The sequence below is a fragment of the Fistularia commersonii genome, chromosome 25 (genome assembly GCF_037954325.1).
Source record: "Fistularia commersonii isolate RoL2024-O1a breed Wild chromosome 25, RoL_Fcom_v1.0, whole genome shotgun sequence".
Classification (NCBI taxonomy): Eukaryota; Metazoa; Chordata; class Actinopteri; order Syngnathiformes; family Fistulariidae; genus Fistularia; species Fistularia commersonii.
In genome coordinates, this window is record NC_141308.1 from 4,987,466 (window position 1) to 5,012,334 (window position 24,869).

Genomic DNA, 24,869 nt, shown 5'->3' on the forward strand with positions numbered 1-24,869 from the left:
AAAACGTCTTCAGAATTTAATTGTCAATTAAGTCACAATATCCTGTTGTTTTTGTTGCTGATTAAAACAGGCAATCCATCAGGGAAAGCAGCACATCCACTTTTAACATCCTTGTGAGACATTTTCACTGAGGATTCAAATACGGCATACAATTTGGCAGAAAATGACACATACACTCAAGGTTAGAGCTCTTGCTCAGTGAGATTTTTTTTTTTTACAGCATGCCCACAATGTTAACAAGTATCTACTTCTTCCCCAAAACCGTATAATGAAGCATGAAATGATTTAACCTGCAGCGGTTCAGCGATACATCATTTTTTTGGGCTTTGAATAGTTTTTCTTACAGCTTGTTAACATTTGTAAGTGATGCACAAGGCCAAATTTTACTTACATGATGATGGTTTTCTTCGGTATTCTAGTCTCCTGCTCTGTAACTGTAAGGGTAAAAAAATAAAATGTAACCACCAGCAAAACAGTTATTGCTAAGGTAGACTGTAATTTAAAAGATAACAGCTGGATTTGCTATGAATCTTTAAATCTACATTACTGCAATTAAAGCATAATATGATTCCTTCTTCAAATCTGAGAAAAACATACTTGAGGACAAGGTGCGGTTTGTAAGTATTAGGTCTATTCCTACCTTCAATAGTGATAGCCTGCTCACCACTGTGAGCCACAGCAGACGGAAGAACTAAATCAGCTGCACACTTGGCATTCCCCAGGCGATTAGACAACTGACAACAGCAGAAAGTATATGGTTTCACACTGAAGATTTAATTAAAGATCTACTTAACATTCTTTTTAAAATATACAGATTCTGGACAGAAATAGTAGTTTGAGAATGAATGATTTTCTCTCTTTATATATGTCATAAAAATCAAATGAGTGATTGTGGTACAATATGTTTATGTGGACAAACCTCACACTCATAGTGTCCCAGGTCTCTCTCTGTCAGGTTTTTAATCACCAAGACTAGAACCCCACTGCGAAGTTCACTGTAGGTCTGATACTTTTCCTGGTCAGTAAGAAGCCTGCCATCTTTAAACCACCTTGAAACACACACACACAGACACACAGACACACACACAGACACACACACACACACACACACACAGTAAGAGACCAGACACTGATTAGTGAAAATTTCTATAATGTAAATATGCATCTCAATCAATATTGAAACTTAAACATAAGAGATTTGGTATACCTGATCTTAGGTGTTGGAGCACTCTGAATTACACAGGTGAACTGAGTGTCCTCACCAGCAACAAAGAAAGCATTCCTCATTTTATTCACAAAACGAGGTGGAACTGAAAGGAACAAGTCGCAGTTTACGCAAGGCAAACAAAGGCACACTGTTTTGGTTTAGGACTTTCAATGGCCTTATGGCCTTTACATGCAGAGATTTGAGTACGTTTTTAGGTTTTACATCACAAATCACCTATTTAAAAAAATTGTTATTATTCAACAAATAGAAAAAGCACATGTTATTTAAAAAGGCACATAAAGTGGAAGACATCCATCCATCCATTGTCCACTGCTTATCTAGAGTTGGGTCCAGGGGGGCAGCAGCCAGAGCAGTGAGGCCCAGATCTCCCTCTCCCCTGCCACATTCCCAGGCCAACCTAGAGACATAGTCTCTCCAGTCTCTTCCCAGTGGCCTCCTCCCTGATGGACATGCCTGGAATACCTCCCACAAGAAGGTGTCCAGGGGGCATCCTGATCAGAGGCCTGAGCCACCTTATCTGACTCCTTATCTGAGGAGCAGCAGCTCCTCTACATAGTCATCCTCCCGGATGACTGAACTTCTCACCCTATCTAACTCATTTCGGCCGCATGTATCCACAATCTCGTTCTTTCAGTCACTACCCACAGCTTGTGACCATAGGTGAGGGTGGGAATGAAGATGGACAGGTTAATTTATCATGACAGACCAGTGCAGAATCTGCATCAACACACCGATCCACCTGTCGATTTCGCGCTTCATCCTTTCCTCACTTGTGAACAAGACTCAGGGATACTTGGGCTCCTCCACTTGGGGCAGGAACTCTTCCGACCCAGGAATGGGCACTCCACCTGTCTCCGGTTGAGTACCAGGGTCTCGGATATGGAGGTGCTGATCATCATTTTTTCCGCTTTACACTCAGCTGCTAACCGCCAACAGAACCACATAATCTGCAAAAAGCAGAGTCTCGATCCTGTGGCTACCTAACCGGATCCCCTCGACAACCCTGGCTGCGCCTAGAAATTCTGTCCATAAACGTCATGAACAGAATCAGGGACAAAGGGCAGCCCTGGCGGAGTCCAACGCTGACCGGAAAGGGGCCCGACTTACACCCAGCAATGCAGACCAAGCTCCAACACCGATCATAAGGGGACCGAACAGCCCATATAACATGGTTCGGTACCCCCACATTCCCCCCCACAAGGTTGTCGGCAGGACATGGTCAAATTCCCTCTTCTAGACTGGTTGGGGAAACTCCCATGCCCCCTCCAGGACCCTGCTGAGGGTATAGAGCTGGTCCACTGTTCCACGACCAGGATGAAAACCACATTGCTCCTCCTGGATCCGAGGTTCAACGACCCAGTGGACCCTCTTCTCCAGCGGTGACCTTAGCAGGGAGGCTGAGGAGTGTGATCCCCCTGTAGTTGGAGCACACCCTCCTCCACCACACCGGTCTGCCGGTCTGGCAGAACTGTCCCCGACATCCATGCAATGCTGCAGAGGCGTGTCAGCCAGGACAGCCATACAGCATCCAACACAACCACAAGGTTGATCAAAGAACTGTGGAAGTGGAAGACATAACCTTGAAATATACCCAAATTATATGCAAGAGGATTGTTTCAAAATGAGGAAGAAATTGCCTCAAGATCAGCAAGGGGCATTAGCTAAAGCATATAAAGGTTCAAGTATATGCGAATGCTGCATTCAAAAGGTTGTCTCAGGCATTGAAAGCTTTGTCTGTAAAGCATGGGAGAAATTTACTAGGACAGATTGTCTTCCCATGAGAAAATAAAAATTACTATTTATTAGATGCATAGGGTTGTTAAGGTTTGTTAAGATGCATAATTGATTTTCAAACAGGGGACATGTTTCTTGATGTAGATCTCTTACCCTGCACAGTGATCTTGCCAAGAGTACTGGCATTGCCTGCTGAACTTGTGGCAAAGCACATGTACTGGCCTGAATCTTCCGCTGTCATGTTGTCGAGGATCAGTGTGCAGGAGCCATCTGGGTCCTCAATGATGATGTGATGAGGATCAGCTTCAACAGTACGTCCATCTATGGCCATTAGGTAGTAGTAATAAATATTGATGAAACATGCCTAGACTCAGTTTCCATGGAAGAATGTATTACTCTGTGGTTTATGTACTAAAACTGAATGAAGGTAGGGGCTTCACACATACATAATGAAACCATCATACCTTTGTACCAGGTGACCACTGGTTTGGGTACTCCAGTGGCCTTGCAGGCCAGTTTAACAGTCTGTCCCAACTCTGCTGTACAGTTTGCCAGAATTTCTTCAAAGTCAGGTGGACCTATAAGACACAGTCATTAAGAATTTTGAAAATGGAAGGGATCCAAGGTATTATAAGTACAGTTATATTACTCTAAGAAATAAAATACAGGGAATTCCACTTACTCCACGCAGGCATGGTATATCGCTGCTGTAGTTCTCTGAGGTCTCTGAGCCATGAATTCTTGATGGTTACTGTCCGGGCTTGCAAGGTATATTTCCTAACAGAATCCTCACGTTCGTGCCAGATTTCAAAAGCACGGTCATCACCCTCCACTGTCTCATTCACATCAATGTTGTTTAACTGCAACATTGACAAAGCATATACTTAGTCCGTGGACATAGAATGATTTTCAGAGAGTTAGTGTGAAGATTTGAAATTTTACCTTCATCATGTTCTTAAAGACATAGGTTTGTGTATCGGTGTTACTGTCTCTCTTGGATTTGCAGATTATGCAGTAATTTCTGAAGAGGAAAACATGGCGATGGTGACCTCTTGAGGAAGTCCTAATTCCTGGTGCTCCCTCCCATACTTGGAAAGGTCCCTGTACAAAAATAGACAATTAAAACAAATCCTAACAAGCAAAACAGTCAGTAGGGCATTTTATTGCTTTATTACTCTTGTAGTGACCGGATTTTACCTGTCTAATTGCTTCTCCGAGAGCTTCCAGGGTGGCTGGATAATTCTCAATCATGGAGACATGGTGAGTGTTCTCAGAACGCTGAGGAAGTGCAGACATCATGGCATAGGCCTCTTCCAGGAGGCAGCAATTTTGGCCATTTTTTGCCTTGTTTCGTATAAATTCCTGAATTTTATGGAAATATTATTGAAATTATGCAAAAATGTGAAATCTACTGATAAAAAGAAAACAAATTGATCGTTGTACAAAAGCTCTCACCTTGAGGAGGGCCTTGTACTTCTGGATCCTCTCCAGTGGTTCCTGGAGGTGTGCATTGACGCTACGTACAGTAGAATGTGTAGGATCTGCACTCAACTTCTCAGTGAATTCCTACAACATGAGATGTAATACTTATATTTCAATATTGTAATTTTAAAATGATTCATTTTCTTGGTACCAATACTTCAACAGGCTAAAAGGAGTGTGGGAATCAAGCCAGGAATGTTTGGTTCCCAGAAAACCGCTCTAACCCCTAAGCCTTGTCGCCCCAAAATGTGGAATGATTAGTGACAGATATGCAACACTAGCAGTGGTGGGAAAGGAAAGATGTAAAAGATTGTAGTGGGACCATCAAAGCTATATGGTTAAAAGACAATTAAGAAGAGACAGGATGGAGAGCTGGAGGTAGCAGAGATGAAGATGTTAGGGCTCTCTTTGGGATTGACGAGGATGGATAGGATAAGGAATGAGTCCATCAGAGTGACTACACTTGTAAGATGTTTTGGAGATAAGGTTAGAGGCCAGACTGAGATGGTTTGAACATATACGGATGAGGGATAGCGAATATATCGGTAGAAGGATGCTGAGGCTGGAACTGCCAAGCAGGAGGCCAGGAGGAAAATTGAAAGTAAGATTCATAGATGTAGTGAAAGAGGACAAAGTTAGTTGGTGTGAGAGAAGAGGATACAGAGAATAGGGTTAGATGGAGAAAGTTGAATGGTTGTAGCGAACCTTGAAGGGAGTTGTCGAAATAAAAAGAAGTGGGTTGGCATAACAAATTAGTTAAGAGAATTCTTTGCCAATGTTTACAGATTCAGGTCAGAACAGCAGGGTTGCTGCCCACCTTCCACCTTGAGCTGAAAACATACCTCTTCATCAAGCACTAACCTACTAATTGCACTTAGCCCGCAACGCCCCCGGAAAAAAAATTGCACTTTTTGTAAGTTACTTTGGATAAAAGAGTCTGCAAAATTACTGTAATGTAATATTCATAAAACTACCGTAAAGTAAAGCCATTACCGTAAAGTAACATTTTCAAGTCAAATCCTAGTCCAGTGTTACCTTGAAGAAGTGGTGGACAGTTTTGTCACCGACAGCAGATTCGGCCTGACTCTGGCCGACAAGATACTGGAGGTAATTTTCAAAGCCTTCCTTATTCCTCAGAAAACACATAGCAACATCATCATCTGTGTCACACTCATTTAACTTGGGGAGGAATGACCTGTAAACAAAATTGGTGGGAGAACTTATTGTATGCTGAAAAAAAAAAAATCATGGTGAATGAAATTACTGTCTGTTATGTCTATTAATCAGACACAAGAGTGCAAAAAAGCTGCATGCATAGGTAAAAACAGAAAAAAAAGAGCACAAGAACCCCTGGATATTAAATACACCAAAATAGGTGTAGAGTAGTCATCAAAAGGTTGAACTCACTTGCTGTGAAAGACTTTTATGTCATCGATGTTCCTGAATATTGCTTCCTTCTGGCTGCTGACCTCAGAGGGTGCATCTGGGCTGTCTGCATGCTTCAGGTGATGGCATGTGAAAAAGTCTACCTCTTTGACAAACTCTGATTCACTATTGATCAAGTCCTGGATCAGTTGGCTGGACACAGGAGACAGTTACGGAGAATATAATTTTTGATGTTATCCTATCAGCATTTATTTACTGAGAAAAGATGTGTTTTATTTACTATAATTTTCTCTTGTACTCTCCCTCCGACACCTCCTCAACGCTACCCTCTGGAAGATCTCCTGTATCCGCAGACAGCTAGAAGAAAACATTTTTTTTCCAGTTAGGTCAAAATATTTAAAAACCCTCACAAAATAATTATTTTACATTGTAGCCCTTGCGGCAGCAGCTATCTGAGACATACTTTAAGTTTCTTGTCGAGGTAGGCAGGTGACACCCAGCCCTGGCGAGATGGTGTTGTTTTGGTGGGCTTGGTCCGAACTAACCATTTCAGTGGATAGGCAGAGTCCAAAACCTCAACATACTGTCCCTCTTTCAGAGAGATCGATTCTTTGCTTGTAGTGGTGGGGTTGTAGTTAGCCGTTGCCACATAAATGTCGAACATCTGCACAAAATGATCATAGCACAAATGTTATGGCACTGCAGCATTACTACAAAAAAGTAATGTATTCTATGATCCTGGTTTGATTTCAGAATTCTTTGTGGTGACTTAACATTTCCCAAATCAATATATCTGTTAGGGGTAATTTCATTGCAATACCCGGGCTATAAAACAATATAAAAAAAATATAGATATCAAAAGCAGCTTTTTTCTGGGAACACCAACATTTGCAAAACAAAAGATAATTGTGAGATATCAGAAAAAAATAAACAATATCAATTTCAGCTGTCATCAGTGTTTTAAATCAAAACGTTGGAGGTAGACCAATGGTGTATAACTTGGTCACACTGGCCATGTCAGTGTTACAGTTAATTGCAGACTTGTGCCTACTCATAGATTTTTGTAAATTTAAAATAAATTATCATTAACTAGATTTAATTGTAGAATTCTAAAAAAATAATGGCAACTTCACATTTTGTGTATCTGTGAGCAATATACTTCATAATTTACTACAAAAATAGGAATAGGTCAAATTAAAGGCAAATTATTAAGCTGTTATTGATGCAGCATAGAATTGTATAATGCAAATTATATTTCTTTCAACCTCTTATAGTACACATGAAATTAGGTTCCTGGCCACCTTGGTTTTACTAAATATCAACATCTTAACCATGAGGTAGCCTGTTAAGTGCTAAGTGTCCCAACTGATAATCTTTACAATTTGAAGAGATCTTTCATAGATCTCTGATATTGATGTCTAATTAAAAATGGAAACAAATGGAATATACTGTTAGTGGTGTTATTTTATATTTCTAGCAAGCCATTTAAGCATTTTGAATGCCAGCACAACATTGTATTGGATCATTTATTTAGAAAGTTCAATCACATATCTCACCTCCCCCCTAGCATCACCCTCATCTGACTCAGATGAAGAGTCAGCTACGAGGGAGGGAGGGCGAGAGCGTCCGTGATGAGGAGATGGTGAGGGGGTCTTAGTCTCATCATCACTGTCAACACCGGGAACACGCAGAGAAGCTGAGGCAACAAGAAGAGATTAGATCATAAGAAGACAAGTTAACATTGTAAGATAAAGATAAAAAGTACATTACATACAAGTTAAATCTTTTGTTCTTGACTGTAACTTCAGTGTTGTCATGATATCAAATGTTTGGCTTAAATGAGGTTATTAGTAGACCATTCATTCACTCTGCCAACTCAAGTTTCATGCAATAAAGGAGACTACTGGTATCTACTGCTAATCAACTGATAGTTTCCTTGCAGCACTCTTGAAAAAAGATTGTTGTCCTAACATGCAGACAGAAGCTATACAGAAACGTAACATAAGCTTTCTTAAATACATGTCTTCCTGTGAGCATGTATTCAAGGTAGTTGGTGTATCATTTTATACCCATTTTGAAATGACATTTGTACAGTTATATTTCACATAGAAGTAAATGCATCAAGAAAAATGTTTTTAAACCTGTATAAAACAGTGATAATTTTTTTTAAATGGTTTTATTCCAGATTTATATAACGTTTGTTTTATTCATAATGATATGCATGATTTTGATTTCCCTATATCCTCTTCCTCAGTTGCAGTAAGAATATAAAAAAAAATGAAACTCATGGAAAAATGAGTATTTATTGTGAAACTGATGCACTTGGAATACATACTGGTCGTTTTGGGCCAAGATTTCATCCACTGGAGCACTTCATGATTCTGTATGCTGTCTGAATAACAAATTAATGATTGAATAAGCATTTAATTGGCTTGAATTTTTAAAGCGATGGCTCTGAAAGGGACAAAGTAATAATGTTTTCTTAAGCAAAATTAAATTTGAGAGCAAATTACCTGCAATGAAGTGAAACATGCTGTTATACAAACACTGGTTATCACACTTAATCTTTGTGTCATTTTCATCTCCAGTGGGATGTTATTCTAAATCTAATTGAAAGGTTAGAACATTCAGATTACACAAGGAAGGTGGATAAGGAATCCAAGGAGGGTTGGAGGGTGTGGTTGAGGTGTGGTATGAATGTGAGGAACTCTGACTGTGTTGGTTGGGTTATGTGCATGCTTTCAAGGTCTAATCGCAGTTGTGGTTGTAATATTCTTTAAATCAGGCTGTTAATATTAATGCTGTGCTTTGGTTTGAGAAAAGTGCAGTGCAACATTTAAAGCATTGACTAATTTTTTATCTGGACATGCTCTAACATTAAATTGAGCAGAGTGTGCAGCGCATGCCACTTAAGTATTCTAATATTCAATAAGATGAGTAGAATGACCAGTGACTTAGGGTTACCTTGGGTGATTTTGGCTGACACCATTTCAGTAATCTGGGAAGTGAGTTTTAGGAGGAATTCCTCTGATCCTACTTCTCCTAGGTATGGCATTTTAACCTCTTGAAAGTACACAGAAGACGTTGAAATAAAGTGAAGTATTTACAGGATGACATGAAACATTAAATAACTAATAATGATGCATGATAAATTAAAATGTATTGTTTCTAACCTCTTCCACCAATTGCCTCTTCCTCTGGAGGACTAACTGTAATCCCAAGAACTCTAATGAAAATAATTGTATGAAAGGTGTTAAATTCATGTTTTGAAAATACATCTGTTTAGTGTGCATTTTGATGTAAATATTATTTGTATCCCCAATTCAATCTTACTCTGAGGATTTGGTCTCTTTCTTTGGTTGTGCTGCTAACAAAGGAAAAAAAATACAAATTAGGAGCAGTATGAATGTTTTACAAGTGACTATGGGTATAGTTAAATAAAGATTGCAGATAATTTTGTTCTTACTGTCATCCACATCAAGGTGGGCAGTGCAGATGACCTGTCCTGCCCTGTTTGTGGCAATACAAGTGTAGGTACCAGTATACTCTTTTCCTACATCCATCAAAATGAGGCTATGCTGTGCTCCAGAGCAAGCTATTTTGTATCCCTCAGTATCAGGCTTAAGCCAAAGGACATCTTCCATCGATTCCTCCTTCAACCAAGAAACCATAGGAGTAGGAGACCCTGGAAGGGTTAAAAGCATTGCCAAGAATTTAGTATTTGTCATAAATTAGAAGCCATAATTAAACTGAACATCATTTGACTAGCCTTGTTTGGAAATCAGCTTGTTTTAAAGATAAACATTTTACAGAAACAGAAAGAAAAGTATGAGAGTCAAACCATGAGCACTATATACCTTCTACTTTGACAGATAATGTGATGCTGGCTCCTTGTTTGACTTTCCTGTTGCTGAACCTTTCCAAGAAGCGTGGTGGCACCAAAGGCTCCTTAGAGTCTGGGATGCGAGAAAGAGGTTAGTAACTTAACAAAATAAAAAAATTAAAAATATATCATTACACTGTTTTGGCCATATGGACCTATGAAAAAAGAATGTTGGGTAAATGTCAAACTACCTTTGTGAGTGTGTGGCATCTTCTCCCCTGGACCTGTTAAGAGGTAGATTTCACAATATCTGTAAAAAGCTGAACTGCAATTGTTGAGCAATAAAATCTCAGTATATGGTAACAGTATTGTCAATTATTCAAGCAAACGCACTTAAAACAGTTAGCTGGGCAGAGGAGTAAGCAGAGCCAGCCACATTGCTGATGTAGGCAGAATATTCTCCCATATCTTCTTTCTTCACCTCCAGGATCTCTATGGAATGACTATCTTGCTGTGTTAACAAACGAATCCTTTCTGAGGCCCGTATGGGGTGCCCGTCTTTAAACCAGTAAACCCTTGGTTTGGGGAAACCTAGAAGACAAGAGACACTTACTAATTTTTTACAAAGAACCAGATGTATGTTGCCATAGAATTGTAGAAACAGTGTTTCCATGGCATTTAAAAGAAACAATTGCCTGTGTACACGCTTACCCTTTACTTTGAATTGCATCTTAGCAATAGGGGAACCAGGACTAGAACGGACATCAGAAAGCTCCTGCAAAACTTGTGGCAACTGATCGTCTTCGGTAACGGACTCAAAGGTCTCAGTTTCTCTGCTACAGGAGTGAAAACCAGTGCATAACAAGTAGTTAATCATATTTATATAGTATTAATCAACTTGAGTTTTTATAATATGACAATGAATTCACCTGGACACATAACCCTTGGCACTGACATAAGAGGACGTCTCAGTTGCATCTGCAGCAGTGTCATAATCCGAGCTGCAAGACACTAATTGAGAGGTTTATCATCATCAAATATTTCCCCAATGTGAACCAATCAAGGCTGGTCTATAAATGCACTTTGGAATTAAGGTTTATAATACAACACACTTCATACAAATTAGATGCACTGACATTATTTTGGAAACATTTGATTTAAAATGTTCTCCCTATATTCAGACTATCAATTCCATGCAGCAATGTCTGAGATAACTAAAATGTCAAACTTGAATATGTTGGATGACAACAAAGAAAAGAGTCCCACAAATATATGGATTATATCAAAAAGATAGGAAATCTGACCAAACGAAATCACAGACCCTGCTTTCAGAAGATAAAAATAACATATCTATATTATAAAAATAAACTTACTGTCAACCCTGAGTTCAGCCTTTGTGGCTGAAATGCCACTGCTGTTTTCTGCAGTGCAGCGATAGACACCCATGTCAGTGGGCAACACAGAAGTAATTATCAGTTGGTGGCAGCCCTCCTGATCTTCATTGATCATGTAATGGTCATTCTCCTCCAGTAATTTGCCATCTTTGTACCAACGAACTGTGGGAGAAGGCTTTCCAATCACCACACAATCAAAACTGACTGGATATCCATCTGGAACATCCTGACATCGTAACTCTGTCAAAAAGACTGGAGCAGCTGTAAGAAAGTTGAGTATTTCATTGCAGTGAGAGAGTTACAAGCACAAAAATTGTGCTGAGATTTAAAATCTTGCCAGAGCTTTCTGGTGATTATTTACTAATTCTCGAGTGTAAATAAATAATAGTTACAGAAATTCTCTTGTTTTTCTTACCCGGGGCCCCCGCCATTAATACAGAAGGCTGTCTATCTTGTGTTGGGGTCTGAGTACCATCTTGAGTGTAGCCCATCTTTCTTATACGCAGCTCCACTTTAAGAGGCCCTGCCTCCAAAATGTTAGTTTCAACAGGTACTCCCTGGATAGTAAACATCTCCTGGAACCTCTTTGAGGCAACCTCAGCATCTGTCCGTGTATCAAAGCGGATGTAAATGTAATTTTCATCCTCCCGGTATGAATGAGGATCGGGAGGGTGCAGGTCTCCTTCATCTGCGCTGACAAATGATTCTTCCGCCACATCTGGAGGGAGACGTGTGCGGAGCAGGCGTCTAAGGCGTCGGCTTGCTTGTCTCAGTGACTCATCCATCTCACTACCTGAGGAACTTTCAGGTTCGCTGTCAGCACTGTAACCGACTACCAGTGGTTGCCTCCCAGATGATTCTCTCATACTCCCCACCGTCACTTTACTGCTGTGAGAAGCAACTCCAAACTTATTGGTAGCTTCACAGGTGTAAACCCCAGTGTCCTTTGTGGTTATTGCTGTGATGACCAATGAACATGTACCATCACTGTAAATATCAATATGGTGGTGCTTTCCATCGGACAGTGGTTCTCCATCCTTAAGCCAGCATACTTTCTCAGGTTTGCCTTCTAAGACACATTCAAGATGTATGGTGCCATTAGGTTCTTTTGTTTGGTCTTTGAATACCTCTTTGAATACAGGACGCATGTCCTTGCGAGCCTTGTAGCCTTTAAAGGCAGCCTGAATTTTAATGGCAGCCTCTCTGAGGTCAGGCTCATCCTCTTTACTGATTGTCAATATCTGGTCTTCTGATACTTCTTTTGAGTCTTTTTGCTGAACTGTAGTCATTTTAACCTCTTTCTGGTCTGTCATTTGAAAATGTGCAAAGAACCTCTCAGTAGCCAGCGTCTCTGCATCACTGACTACAGGGTCAGCAGACTGGCTGCTTTTCTTTAGATAGGACACAAGTGAACCCCCAGAAAATGATTCATCCTCAGAGCTGATATGCAATTTGGACTCTGTCTTCTTTAAAACAGTGGCCTGCTCTTGCTCTGCAATTTTCACTACCACAGTCTCTGATGCACTCTGGTCAATCTGTTCTGTTCGTTTACCACCTTTGCCATCCTCCTCTGGTGTTTCAGTAATGGAGTCAAGGGTAGGCTCCCGACTCATGCGTCGTTTCTTAGCGGAAGCCTCCCACAACTCATGGACATCCCCCTCCTCAGCAGCCTCTGGAGGCAGACTAGGCTGTCCAAGTGTCTCAGTCTCAACCTGTTGCAATTCTGAAACAATAACAATAATGTAGTTTGAATGTAATCCTTTAGACATATAGGGTAAATATAAATGTCAAGCACAATACAACTACATACCTGGATAAATTGCGGGCTGAATGACTTCCTCTGTTGGACAATATTAAACAGAGAGAGAATTATGGAGCAAAGGCTAATGAGAAGTTATTTTTTCAGTTCAAATTACTTGACATAGCAACAGAACAGCACCTGATTGACATTTTACTTTAACAAGAAGTAAGGACTACATGACAAAGTCAACATCTGATACAATGTAATGATGGTATATAAACATTTACTCACCAATTTGCACTGTCTGTGGCAACTCAACAGCTTCACCAATTCCAGCTCTGTTAATAGCCGCTACTCTAAACCTGTAGCCACTCCCTGGGTTAAGATTTTCAACCATAAACTCTGTGTTGCATACAGGCTCAGCATGACATGAAAGCCAAAGTGCACTATCTACCAGCCTCATCTCCACCCTATAGCCCAGAATGGGACTTCCACCATCATGTAGAGGGGTGAACCAAGAGAGGGTGACAGACTGTTTTGTCTTACTGGAGAATTCTGGGTCCTCTGGAGGATCAGGTACAGCTGTAGAGGGTATACAATAATTTTACAAAGCCAAATCAAGAACTACACAGATTGTTTTGCCAGTATCTGTATCATTCCACCAAGAAAATTCCTAAAAAAAACTGTGTAATAATGAACTGCAAAACAAACAAAAAAAAAATTTGAACACCACTTCTAAATATATCAAATATAACTGTGTTTTGTTCTAATACATTAATCTATATCACAAGTGCATAGGAAATACAAAACAATGTGGGGTGGCTGATATACTCGAGAGATTCCATACAGTATGCATTTAATCTGACAAAAAGATATTATATGAAACAATATGACAAAAATTTGAATAATCGTGATCATTGTAAATAAAGGAAAAGTCAAACTTAACGAAAACTACGGTAGAAAAAATACTTACTGATAATTGTGAGTTTGGCCAAAGAGAGAGCATCTCTAGCAGCAAATGTAATTTCCTGAAGGGGTAAAAGAGGTGCTTTCCGCAAAACAAGGTGATATGAGCAGTTATCAGTCCTCATGGCCCAGAGGTCACTTGGTTTGACCTCAACTCCATTAGCATACCAAGCAACTTCTGATGCAGGGACAGGTTCAGTCAGCTCAACACAAAACTCAACCTTGTCTCCCACTGCAGCCACCTTGTCCTCCAGACCTGTCACAATATTCAGCTGCCAGCCTTGTCGGTGGAAATACAGATTTGTTAATTAAAATTCATCACATGTACATCGTAATGATTTAAAATTCAAGCAACAACATTACTTCACTAAAATGTCCATGTCAAGCACAATTAATTTTAGCAGCTCACCTTTGACAGAGAGTTTGGCTGATGTGGAAGTTGTACCTGCTTTGAAGGTCACTGTACAACTGTCTTTAACATGCAAGTCTTTTAACAAAAGCAGGTGACGGCGCCCACTCTCAAATGACACAATCTCGGCATTAGGAGATTCTTTTACTGGTTTTCCACCGAGAAACCAACAGCAATCTTTGTTCTCTGGACGAGATAGTGCACACTCAAATAATGCTTCGCCTCCATCAAAGGTCTCCATATTCTCCAGCCCTTGGACAATTTCAATAGGTTTGGCTGTTGAAAACACAAGAAAAAGACAGGAAACTATCAAAATAAAAAAAAAAATGATGACAATAACGCTAAACATTGTACTTAGCAACTGATCAGTTTATTGGGCCACAGAACTGACAAGTATGCGGGAGCAGAGGAAACTCCCAAAAGCTTGGTGCTCTGTCCATGTGGAGGAAAGCTCACCTTCCACATGAAGTGAAGCAACCACACAGGTCCCCTCTGCCTCACAGGAGTATTTGCCCCTGTCCTCAATGGATACCCGGCTAATGTACAAGCGAGCCACACTCCAGTCCTGCTCCACTACCACCCTTCGGCCATCAGGCTGTAATAGCTCCCCATCTTTCTTCCACTTGGCCTTGACCGGCCTTGAGAACTGGCAGATGAACTCAGCCGGTTGGTTTTCGACCACCCTAAGATCCTCCATGTCGTTCACCACTTCAATTGTGGGATCTGGGTTAGGGTCAGGATTCAAAGAATTAGGGCTTATCCATAGAAAAAATATATATAATACTATATGCAGGACATGCTTGATGACATTTGGACTTAATAACCCACAAATATCTATTTTGTCTAAATAAAATATTCTTTGACATGAATGTAATTATAATGAGGGGATTTTGCTATACAAATTTAATATGCCAAATGTTTCAGGTTGTTAGTGGTATTCTAATGTCCACTTAAACCATATTGTGGACCTGTTTGAGGTCAAAAAGCCCAACAGTCAAGTTTCAGGGTAAAAACAAGATCAGATAAATGCTGGCCAGTGTTAACAAAGAAGGGCATGATAGTGGTGATTAGTTATGGATATTTTTGCGTAAAGGTTAGGGCTGAGTTTGGATGAAGAAATGGCACAATGGAGGTGAGAGTAATGGTAAGTAGTGAAAAGCAACCGGCCTGAGTCCTTGGGTGGAGCAGCACTTAGCCAACATAACATTTCTTTTTACTACCATTGTGTAATTTTTCCATCAAATTACCACTGAATCAAACCTAAAACCTGTCAAAAACATGCCTCATATGTGTTTTTTTAACTTCAAACACCAAGGTCATCCCTAGGAATTGTCATATACAAAAGATGATGTTAAGGCCACACTTACAGCTATATTGACTTTTGGCTTATACAATAACACTTGATCAGTTGCAGCCATTGTCATAAAGTGTAAGAATACCAGGACAAATAAATATATTCTGACCCAAACAAGGCATGAAACAAAGGGAGGCCATATTATCACACCGAAACTGTCCACAGAACAACAGAATATATTTTATGCTTTCATATGATTGCAAACGTTGACACAACTCCTGTTGTCTTTCCTTTTTTTTTTTTTTTTTTTAATTTACCAGAATAGGAACCCGACTACTTTGTAAGCTCTTTATGTCAGTCATATTTTCACTGAATATGTGACTGGCAACTGTTCATTTCAGTTATTCAGACAGAAACTGCACAAACCAAATGTGCACCTAACAAGGTCAGGCTTAATATGACGTGCAACAGGGAAATCAGTTTTGTCTGTTCATGAAAAAACAGTTGCAACTGTAGGAGAAACAAGGTTATTATTATTATTATCAAAAAAACAAACACAACTGCATTCACAAATTTTTTTACATCAGTAATTCACAAGATTAGGCAATAGCTGCTTGGCAAGGAATGCTGATCCAAGTGTATAGTCTTTGATGGAAGTTATCTTTGAATATTAATGTTTCATACATTTAGGCATTGCAAATATGGACATGTCAGAAAGATAAAGATACAAAACTTAAAGCTTCCACTGCAATAAATCTTGTAATTGAACCGGTCTTTAGTGACACTAGTGTGTCCATCTGTAACTTGCTACAAAGTACACAAAACAAATACAGTTTATCTAGAAATGGCAAAAATAAAGATGACTAATAAGTGCATGATGAATAAGAATAAGATAAAATCTAAATGTCTAGATAAATGAGATTGAGAATGGAATTATGTGGACCAATGTGATTGGTCTTTATTCAAATATAATCTTTTGGTGGAGCACTGGGGACTCAGGGAAGCTATGGATTCTGTTAATTGTACAAGGAAGACAGAAGATGCCAGTGGGAGGAAAATATTCACACTACCAATGTGTCAACAGGCCGAAGAATGGTGAAGGTTCCCTTAGCATCACATAACAGCGCATTAGAACCCTTTTCTCATCATTTTTCAACAAACATGGATAGTCATGTCTCCATCAACATCTGTATCTATATCTAAACCTAACCTAAAAATAAGCAGTTTGTATTTTTCACATCTTTCTGTACTAAATGAGAAATCGCGTTCTTCCTCGGACACTGACATATACGGGAAAACAGATGCTTCTCCAGGTTCATGCAAAAATGACGAGATACGGGGTGCCTAATGCATCGGTGTGTGACGCAGGCTTGCAAGCGAGAATGCGTAGCTCATCCAAACTAATATAGATGAATAGAATAGAGGACAACTAAGGAGCTGACGAAGGAAGAGAACTACAATGAGAATGCAAAAACTCAAAAGAAACAACAGTGAAATAGGGTTGTCATGTATCCACTTGGCCTGACTGACCACACAGAGACCATTTTGTCAAATCAGTGATATAGGTATACAAATGAAAATGAGGGATGTTTAATAGGTCAATGAAATGAGGGACTGGCCTAAGCCAACATAATTCTGGTTGGCTTAGATATAAAAAAAGTTGAGTGAAATGAGAACATACAATAATTTTTCAAGATCACTTTTTAAAATCAATGTTACTCCTCAACTTGAAACAGATTGCTGTGATGCTACACCCAGATGTGAGGACAGATGCATCAAAGCATGCAGCTTGGGACTATAATGCAGATGTTGCTCATGCATGATGAAGCACTAAAATTCATATTTATCAAGATTTAAACCATTTAGGTAATTTTTTACATGGAGTCCAACAAAATTAATTGATTGGTCATATTTGCACAGAGTGTTCAGGGCAGTGTGCCTGTTTTATCTGATTGATTCTAATTATTATGGGAATATAAAACTGAACTTCAAACTGAAGAACATTTTCATGTTTAATCCATTATTTAAGTCAAATTTGATATTTCTACTAATATCAGCGGACTTGACTTTCTTATCTTAAAGCCATCTCACCAGTCATACGAGAGGTGTCTTCTGATCAAATGGACTGTGGGGAGTTTCTGACTATAGCCACGAAGGTTGGGCACCAGTCTAGGCTGCGATTGCTTCTTGAGAATTTTGGATACATCTTTTCAAATCAATTTGAAGAGGTTACTTCATTTGAAAAGTTGTATCAAATTCTGAGAATTTTGGATACAATTTTCACATTTTAATCTAGGTAATTCCCCAGAAGTTGTATCTGTGTTCAAACCTAACAACAAAAGCCCCTTTGAGATAGTTTCTGCAAAAAAAAAACAAGTGATCGCAGCCTAGACTAGCCCCCAACCCTAACGGTTAGATATTTGGAAATTCCCAACAGTCCTTTCGAACTAATGATTAAATGTGAAACCGCTTCAAGGGAAAAAGATTTTGACAAGAATTAGCCATGACCTGGATGTCTGAGAACCTCCGCAGACATACTGATATCAGCAAAATCCAAGGCAGATAAGCTTAAATGGTGATGTTTTATGATGAATTCCTTAATTTCTACAGGCTTTAAGGGAGTCTTCTGGTCATCACGTATCATGATACCTTTGACAAGAAGCTTGGCTGTTGATGTTAAGCTGCCAGCTTTGAACATGACAGTTCCAGAGTCATCTGTGGCCAGGTTCTTAAAGGTGAGTGTGTGAATGTGGCCCTCGCTCTGTCCTATCTCAGTAAAGGGGCCATTGTCCAGCAAAGTGCCATCCAGCCACCATTCCTCTTTTCCAGGTACCCAACTTGAAAGCTGACAGGAAAAGGTTGCCAGTTCCCCGACAAATACATCGGTGTTCTTAAGACCCGACACAATGAAGACTTCTTTCACTGTTGAGTGAAAATATACATTTGCACTTACTGAATGGCCATTCACTTGTCCATTAAAAGAATGAGCAATGTGACATCACATCTCAAGATGAAATTACAAAAAATGTCATCACACAATAAAGGGCTAGGCTTGCCATAAAAACACAACCTCAAAAGAGGAGCTAAGTTTCAAATACGGAAATATTTAATGTTTTTAAAAATATTGCCAAAGGCTACCTTGCACTTTCAAAGAAGCTGTAGTGAGTTGGTCCCCTGCATCACAGGTATAGTAACCAATGTCTTCTGGCTCCAGATTCTTTATACAGAGCTCCTGAACGCACCCTTCCTGCAATATCTTATACTTCTTACCAGGCTGGAGGACAATGCCCCCTTTCCGCCACTCAACATGCACACCTGGCCTAGAAAGTTCACAGCGGAGGGTACTATCTTCACCCTCCAGGGCATCCTGGTTCTTGAGCTCTTTGGTGAAGAATGCTGGGGCACCTGGTGAGAATTTGAAATGGCAATTGTTGCTGATATGGAAGGTAGCGTATCTGATAGTTGAGGTGACAAAGAATACATTGGAAGTTCAAGATTGTTTTAGTTGTTCATTCCAATCCTAGTTTGATCTCCTGTCTTGAATCTTGGCAAAACAAAAGAGATTTTTTTTGAAGATCATTACATTAATTACCTTCCACAGTCAAGGTAACATCACACTTTGCATCTCCAGTGTCACAGGTGTACGTTCCTGAATCCTCAAGAGCCAGATTATGGATGCGAAGCTGCTGAGATGCTCCATCTTTCCTTAGGTCATACTTGAGACCTGCTTTGATGGCTATGTTGTTCCTGAGCCAGGTGACACTTGCCTTGGGATCAGTGATGGTGCAGGCCAGCGTGACAGTTTCACCCTCTAATGCCACAGTGTCATGTGGCTTCTCTAGAATTAGCACTGGGAATACGAGAAACTCAAGTTTTGGACATAGTTTTTTCATAAATAAATTCTGGACCTACTGAAATTTTACAAAATTGAAATGAGTTGAGAAAATGTTGTACTTATAATAGAGATAACTATGTAACTTTCAGAACAACTTTAATAATGACTAGTTGCACTCTGCATCACATGTCACAGAACTTGTTTTGTCAGCGTTTGTGTTGACAAATTGGGGGATCCACACAACCCAGGATCAGACCGATATCAGTTGCTTGTAATCTAAAAGTCAGACTTGCCCTTTTTTTTCCACATGCAGCACCGTTTGCAGCGTAACCAGTGAATCAATGCAAAGTAGTGTAATTACAGACACACATAAATTCATAATCTCTGGTGCTACTTTAGACTTTCCTACTTCCCCATGTGGGGACTTTAATTTATAGAAAATGATCTATTTGATTGTAATAGGTAAGATGCTGTATGGGTGGAAATGGCAACTGAGAGGTCACACAATACAGATATGATCCATAAGTGGACAGTGTGATTCTTAAATATACAGCTGGGACTAAAATCTCATTACCATGCCATTTCCTTTACCTTTCACTTTCTCTTCTACTAGAAGACAGGCAACACTCTTCTCTTCTCCCAAGACGAAGGCAACATCTCCTGTTTCGTCTGTGGTTACCATCTTCAGAACCAAACGTTGCACTCTACCCTGGCTACTCATTTGATTCAGATCATTGTTTTGGAGGAGGTTATCTCCAAGCCACCATTCACCATTTGTCACACCAGCATGAGACAACTCAACCTCAAAGACTGCATCCTGCCCAGTAGCCACAGTAGTATCACAGAGTTCTCGGACGATGCGCACACGCTCTGAGGGTGAGTAGAGGTCATTGATCAAATGTCAGCATACCTTTTCAATGGCTTAATAGGGACAGAGAATCTCACTTTCAAATTATTCTTTTTGATGTCAAAAATGTGATCCGGTTCAGCAAGTTTCATGCCCGATATACACTTCACTCACCATGCTCTGGCTCTTGGGCTAAGAATGGATATATATTAAACAATCAAAGCATATAAAAAATACAAATAGCCTTAATTAGGATGAGATTGATAAAAGTAGGTGGGTAGTAAAAAGATAACGATGGACAAGACAGAAAAGATGTTGATTGGCTTTGTTTACCTTTCACTCTCAAGGAAGCAGTACTTTTCTTGCTCCCTGTGTCACAGGTATAATCTCCGCTATCCTCCATACTCAGCTTGAATATGACAAGGGTTTGAGTGGTGGCTTTCTGCTCCATTGTGTACTTCTCCCCAGGTTTAAGCAGAGTTGAGCCCTTCCACCAGGTCACCTTGCAGTTTGAGCTAGATATTTCGCAGGACAGGGTGGCTTTGTTACCTTCGATGGCCTCATGACTTTCCAGCTCCTTTTTGAATGATACAGGTGGAGCTGAAAGACAGTTACCAATGCAGTGCATTATAAGTTCTTTTTTTTTAGACAAAAGTATGACTTTCCAAAATTACACTGCACTAAAAGGCAAAAAAAATCTGAAAAAAACGTCTCCAATTAAAAAAAAAAAAAATCCAAAGGAAGAAACATTGAAAAAAAAAAAATCCTGGTAAAAAGCCAGTTGCCCTACTCTCAGTACCCCCTTAACTAAGGTATGTGAAATGGAAATAAATAGGCATTAAAATTATTACTCACAATAACAAAGCGTTTGACTCTCAGCAGTATATAGTTGACAAGCGACACATAATATTTCTACATTGTGGTTATGGCATTTGATGATTGCCATGTCAATAGAATAACACAAAAATACATTTTTTTTATATTCAAAACACAAACACAGATGACTAACAAAAGGTTCTTCACATAGGTTTAGACACTAAGGTTCTTGGAAATATGTCTGTGGAGCTTCTCAGTCATCTAGGTCATTGTGAATTCTGACCACACTTCAGATTCAGCCTAATATTTGCATAGTGCACATAAAAATTTTATCTACAAAAAGTGCCATGTGTGTACGACAGTAGCTTTTGGTCTCAAAGTTGTAATGATTACCGGGGTAAACTTTTTGCTGTGTTTGATTTCCAAGAACTCTTCTTGTCTTGGCAACTGGACTTGAATTTGGACATGGACATGATTTTGTCGATCATAAAGTGGTATTGTGCACTATGCAAACATCAGGCTGAATCTGAAGTATGGTAAGACCAGTTACTGAGGACAAATTTTGTTGTTAATGTGTGATTTGAATTGACATTTTAATACTTTGAGCAGTATTACAGGCATTGGGGCAACTTCAAGTTTACCAATATACTGTAAGTGCTTGAAATGAATTTGATTTGTATGATACCCAAGATACACCCACACCATCCTTGCAACCACATTAGGGTGTGTCAAACAAACAAAAAAAAAAAAACTCAATTTAGACTCCCTTCTGCTATTCTGTGATGTGCTTTAGACACTACACTGCAGATTTTTTTAAATCAGATCCCAAATGAATCATAATATTATTTGGGTTAGATGTGAAGTAAAAGTGATGGTCATGACATAGAACTATGAAGGATCTTTACTGTAAAATACGATGGTGCAAATCACGACCAGTGGCATTTTGAGTCAAGCAAAAGGAATAAATAACATGGAATGACTTGAGCAAACAAAAATGAAAATGCTTTGAAATTGGAAAACTCATTTATATCACGGGCAAACTTCACTGAAAAGTGATCTGCAGAAATGCAGAGAAGTCCTTTTTAGGAACCTATAAAAGGATATTTGTTGTAGAAAGATGATATAATCAAGTGAAGAAAAGAATTGAAAAAATTGCTTTAGATGCAAAATTAGGTATGTGACGTAGTGTGTAAAAAGACACTTTTTTCCCTTACCTCTGACGGTAAGAGATGCAGTAGAAGTATTATTTCCCACTGAGAAAGTGATTGTGCCTGAGTCGGCTTTGGAGACCCCACGAAGTGTGAGGCTATGCATTGGGCCCACAGTCTCAATGACATTCATTTCATTATTCTGTAGTGGGACATCCTGGAGTTTCCACTGGGCCAGAGGCGTCTTCTCATTTGACAACAGGCACTCAAAGTGGACATCCTCACCTTCATATACGACGCAGCTCTCCAAGAACTTCAGTATTTTTATGTCGACCTCTGCTTGACAAATCAAAATCACATATACATTTTTGATGGCCAAGAAGAGGAAGTGCTATTAGTTCAAGATTGTGTTCAATGTGTTTGGAAAGAATATTATTCCAAAATATTTTGATTTAGCTGTTGGGTAAGTAAATATTATCAAGAGTGATCAGACATGAAGAAGTGTTTGGGTGACATTAATGATCAAACAAAAGGGTGCCCAACTATTAAGGAGACACATGGGAAATGCCAAAATAAGAGTTGATGAAGTTGTTAGGAAGGGTGGAGAGATGTGAGAGAAAATTGTGAGAGAAAATTGAGAAAATGTTTGGAAATGTTTCAACCAAACACACACACACACAGTATAATGACTGTGGATGTCAAAGGAAAGGGCCATTGTTTAAAAATAATAGATTTGACAGTTTCTTGTCTTAATTCTTAATCCTAAAGCAAAATCTTAAGTGATCATTTAAAATATTTTTAAAGTCAAATGACTGATTTTTCATTCCAGCCTGGGTTTAAATTAACAAAACATAAAAGACACCAGATCATTCACAGTCACTCCTGCAGTGCTTTTTCAGTCACCAGTGTGACATGTGTAAAACCCAGCATCATCTCTGTTTACATCATGGATAACTAGTTTGGCAAGGTGGTGCGTTTATCTCATTTCATTCTTAAAACATGGACAGAGACCAAGTTCTCCTCTCCTCTAATCCACAGGAACAACAGGCTGAGCTCACAATGCAATATGACAGTGTCCCCCTCATTAGCTGTTTGACTTTCCAGCTTTTTTTGTGAAGATAACTGAGAGAGCTGTTGAATAAAACAAAATAACCAAAAATGGTTTCATCTGAAGTAAAAACTCTTCATTAGAGATGAAGAAATAGAAAATTAGAAAGCACAGAGATGTCAAGATGTTTAAATTTACATAAATTGATACAATGAATCTCCATCCTGCCATTTACTGTCACAGAAGCTGAGCTTGTGTCAGCTGAACAGCATATGTAGCATTCTGTGCCTTCAGGTTTCAAATCAAGGATCTGTAATTTATAGCTGAAGCCTGTTTGTTTAATTTGGTACTATTCTTCACAAGTCAGGACTTCAGTTCCCGTCCTCCACTCAATGGAAAGTCCAGGTTTAGAAAGTTCAAAGTGCAGAGACACACTACCTCCTTCCTAAGACACTTTGTTTTCGACATTGTGAAGAATTACAACAGGAAATTCTGGAGATTTAACAAAATTAGAAAAGGTTCTTATAAGAAGAGAGAAAACAGCAACATAGAGGAGTAACATGGAGAAGGTTGATTGGCCGTGGTGACTCCTGAAGGGAGTAGCCAAAAGGACAGGAAGATAATGGTCTTAAATGCCTATAGAGCTATATTGCTGACAGACTTTAAGAATACTGCTATTTTGAAAATATGTTCAGTTGACCTGACCTATAGGAGTATACGATTTCATTTAGAAAAAGAAAATTAGCAGTTGTATGACTAAGCGCATGCTCATGAAAGACACACACACACACACACACACACACACACACACACACACACACACACACACACACACACACACACACACACACACACACACACACAGTCAAACCAAAAGTGGCTAAATGACAACATCCCGGACTCAACTGTACAACTGGAGCAGCTAACAGGCTACAAAGTGGACAGAGCACACGCAAACAGAGGAAAGACTTTTAGGGTTGGAGTTTGTGTTTACATTCGTAACGCATGGTGCCGAGATGCTGTGGCAGTATGCAAACACTGCTCACCACAGGCAGAGTTTATGATTGGGTGCCGTCCATTTTACCTGGTGAAGGAACTCACAGTGATTCTGCTAGTTGCCTGTTTACATCCCTCCCACCTCCAACAGCAGTGACAGAAATGTAGCAATGAACTGTACCAGGCCATCAGTGAATAACAGAGCACATCCAGATGGATTCCTCATCTTTGCTAGAGATTTTAATCACATTCACCTCGGGGCTTTCCCCCCCAAACTCCACCAGCATGTTGATTTCCCTACAAGAGGTGACAACACCCTCAACTTGGTCTACACCACCCACAGAGGAGCATACAAGTCCCCCCCACCTTGACTGTTTGACAACACCTGGCTTACAGACACAGGGTGATAGTCACCAGACCAGTTTGAAAGCATGTGGCCAGATGGGGCCACCTCTGCCCTTCAGGACTGCTTCGACAAGACCGACTGGGAAATATTCCAGCAGGGGGCCACCTACAATGACCACGCAAACATTGAGGAATATACAGACGCTATTACTTCTTACACTGGCAAATGCATTGACAATGTAACCAACACCAATACCATCATTACATGAGCAAACCAGATGCCATGGTTGACAGGGGATGTCCACTGGCTGCTGAGGGACAGAGAGAGAGAGAGCCTTTAAAGCCAGGGACGAAACTGGCTTGATAGCAGAGAGAAC

At 39.7% G+C, this 24,869-nt stretch overlaps 1 protein-coding gene and 1 pseudogene across 12 annotated transcripts in view; both read right to left on the reverse strand.

The window, feature by feature from the left end:
- Positions 1–24,869, reverse strand: part of obscnb (obscurin, cytoskeletal calmodulin and titin-interacting RhoGEF b) — a 56,693-nt gene that overhangs the window by 2,795 nt on the left and 29,029 nt on the right. For 3 of the 12 annotated variants that reach the window (XM_086173195.1, XM_086173200.1, XM_086173199.1), the window contains 38 exons: positions 22,170–22,439; positions 20,473–20,739; positions 19,884–20,162; positions 19,050–19,307; positions 18,596–18,862; positions 18,107–18,379; positions 14,620–14,886; positions 14,164–14,439; positions 13,762–14,034; positions 13,080–13,370; positions 12,858–12,887; positions 11,463–12,770; positions 11,027–11,308; positions 10,583–10,664; positions 10,365–10,489; positions 10,047–10,244; positions 9,905–9,937; positions 9,688–9,786; positions 9,297–9,515; positions 9,164–9,197; positions 9,004–9,056; positions 8,795–8,893; positions 8,166–8,222; positions 7,387–7,526; positions 6,294–6,494; positions 6,111–6,187; positions 5,852–6,022; positions 5,480–5,639; positions 4,418–4,528; positions 4,160–4,324; positions 3,905–4,063; positions 3,645–3,822; positions 3,427–3,540; positions 3,116–3,283; positions 1,208–1,310; positions 920–1,049; positions 641–734; positions 392–434 (listed from right to left, as the gene is read on the reverse strand). In XM_086173195.1, coding sequence (XP_086029321.1) covers positions 392–434; positions 641–734; positions 920–1,049; positions 1,208–1,310; positions 3,116–3,283; positions 3,427–3,540; positions 3,645–3,822; positions 3,905–4,063; positions 4,160–4,324; positions 4,418–4,528; positions 5,480–5,639; positions 5,852–6,022; positions 6,111–6,187; positions 6,294–6,494; positions 7,387–7,526; positions 8,166–8,222; positions 8,795–8,893; positions 9,004–9,056; positions 9,164–9,197; positions 9,297–9,515; positions 9,688–9,786; positions 9,905–9,937; positions 10,047–10,244; positions 10,365–10,489; positions 10,583–10,664; positions 11,027–11,308; positions 11,463–12,770; positions 12,858–12,887; positions 13,080–13,370; positions 13,762–14,034; positions 14,164–14,439; positions 14,620–14,886; positions 18,107–18,379; positions 18,596–18,862; positions 19,050–19,307; positions 19,884–20,162; positions 20,473–20,739; positions 22,170–22,439 — 7,354 coding nt within the window. The remainder of the gene's footprint in view (positions 1–391; positions 435–640; positions 735–919; positions 1,050–1,207; positions 1,311–3,115; positions 3,284–3,426; positions 3,541–3,644; positions 3,823–3,904; positions 4,064–4,159; positions 4,325–4,417; positions 4,529–5,479; positions 5,640–5,851; positions 6,023–6,110; positions 6,188–6,293; positions 6,495–7,386; positions 7,527–8,165; positions 8,223–8,794; positions 8,894–9,003; positions 9,057–9,163; positions 9,198–9,296; positions 9,516–9,687; positions 9,787–9,904; positions 9,938–10,046; positions 10,245–10,364; positions 10,490–10,582; positions 10,665–11,026; positions 11,309–11,462; positions 12,771–12,857; positions 12,888–13,079; positions 13,371–13,761; positions 14,035–14,163; positions 14,440–14,619; positions 14,887–18,106; positions 18,380–18,595; positions 18,863–19,049; positions 19,308–19,883; positions 20,163–20,472; positions 20,740–22,169; positions 22,440–24,869) is intronic. The other 9 variants (XM_086173204.1, XM_086173202.1, XM_086173197.1 and 6 more) reach the window with 8 other exon arrangements.
- Positions 22,945–24,580, reverse strand: LOC147218917 (myosin-binding protein C, slow-type-like; annotated as a pseudogene).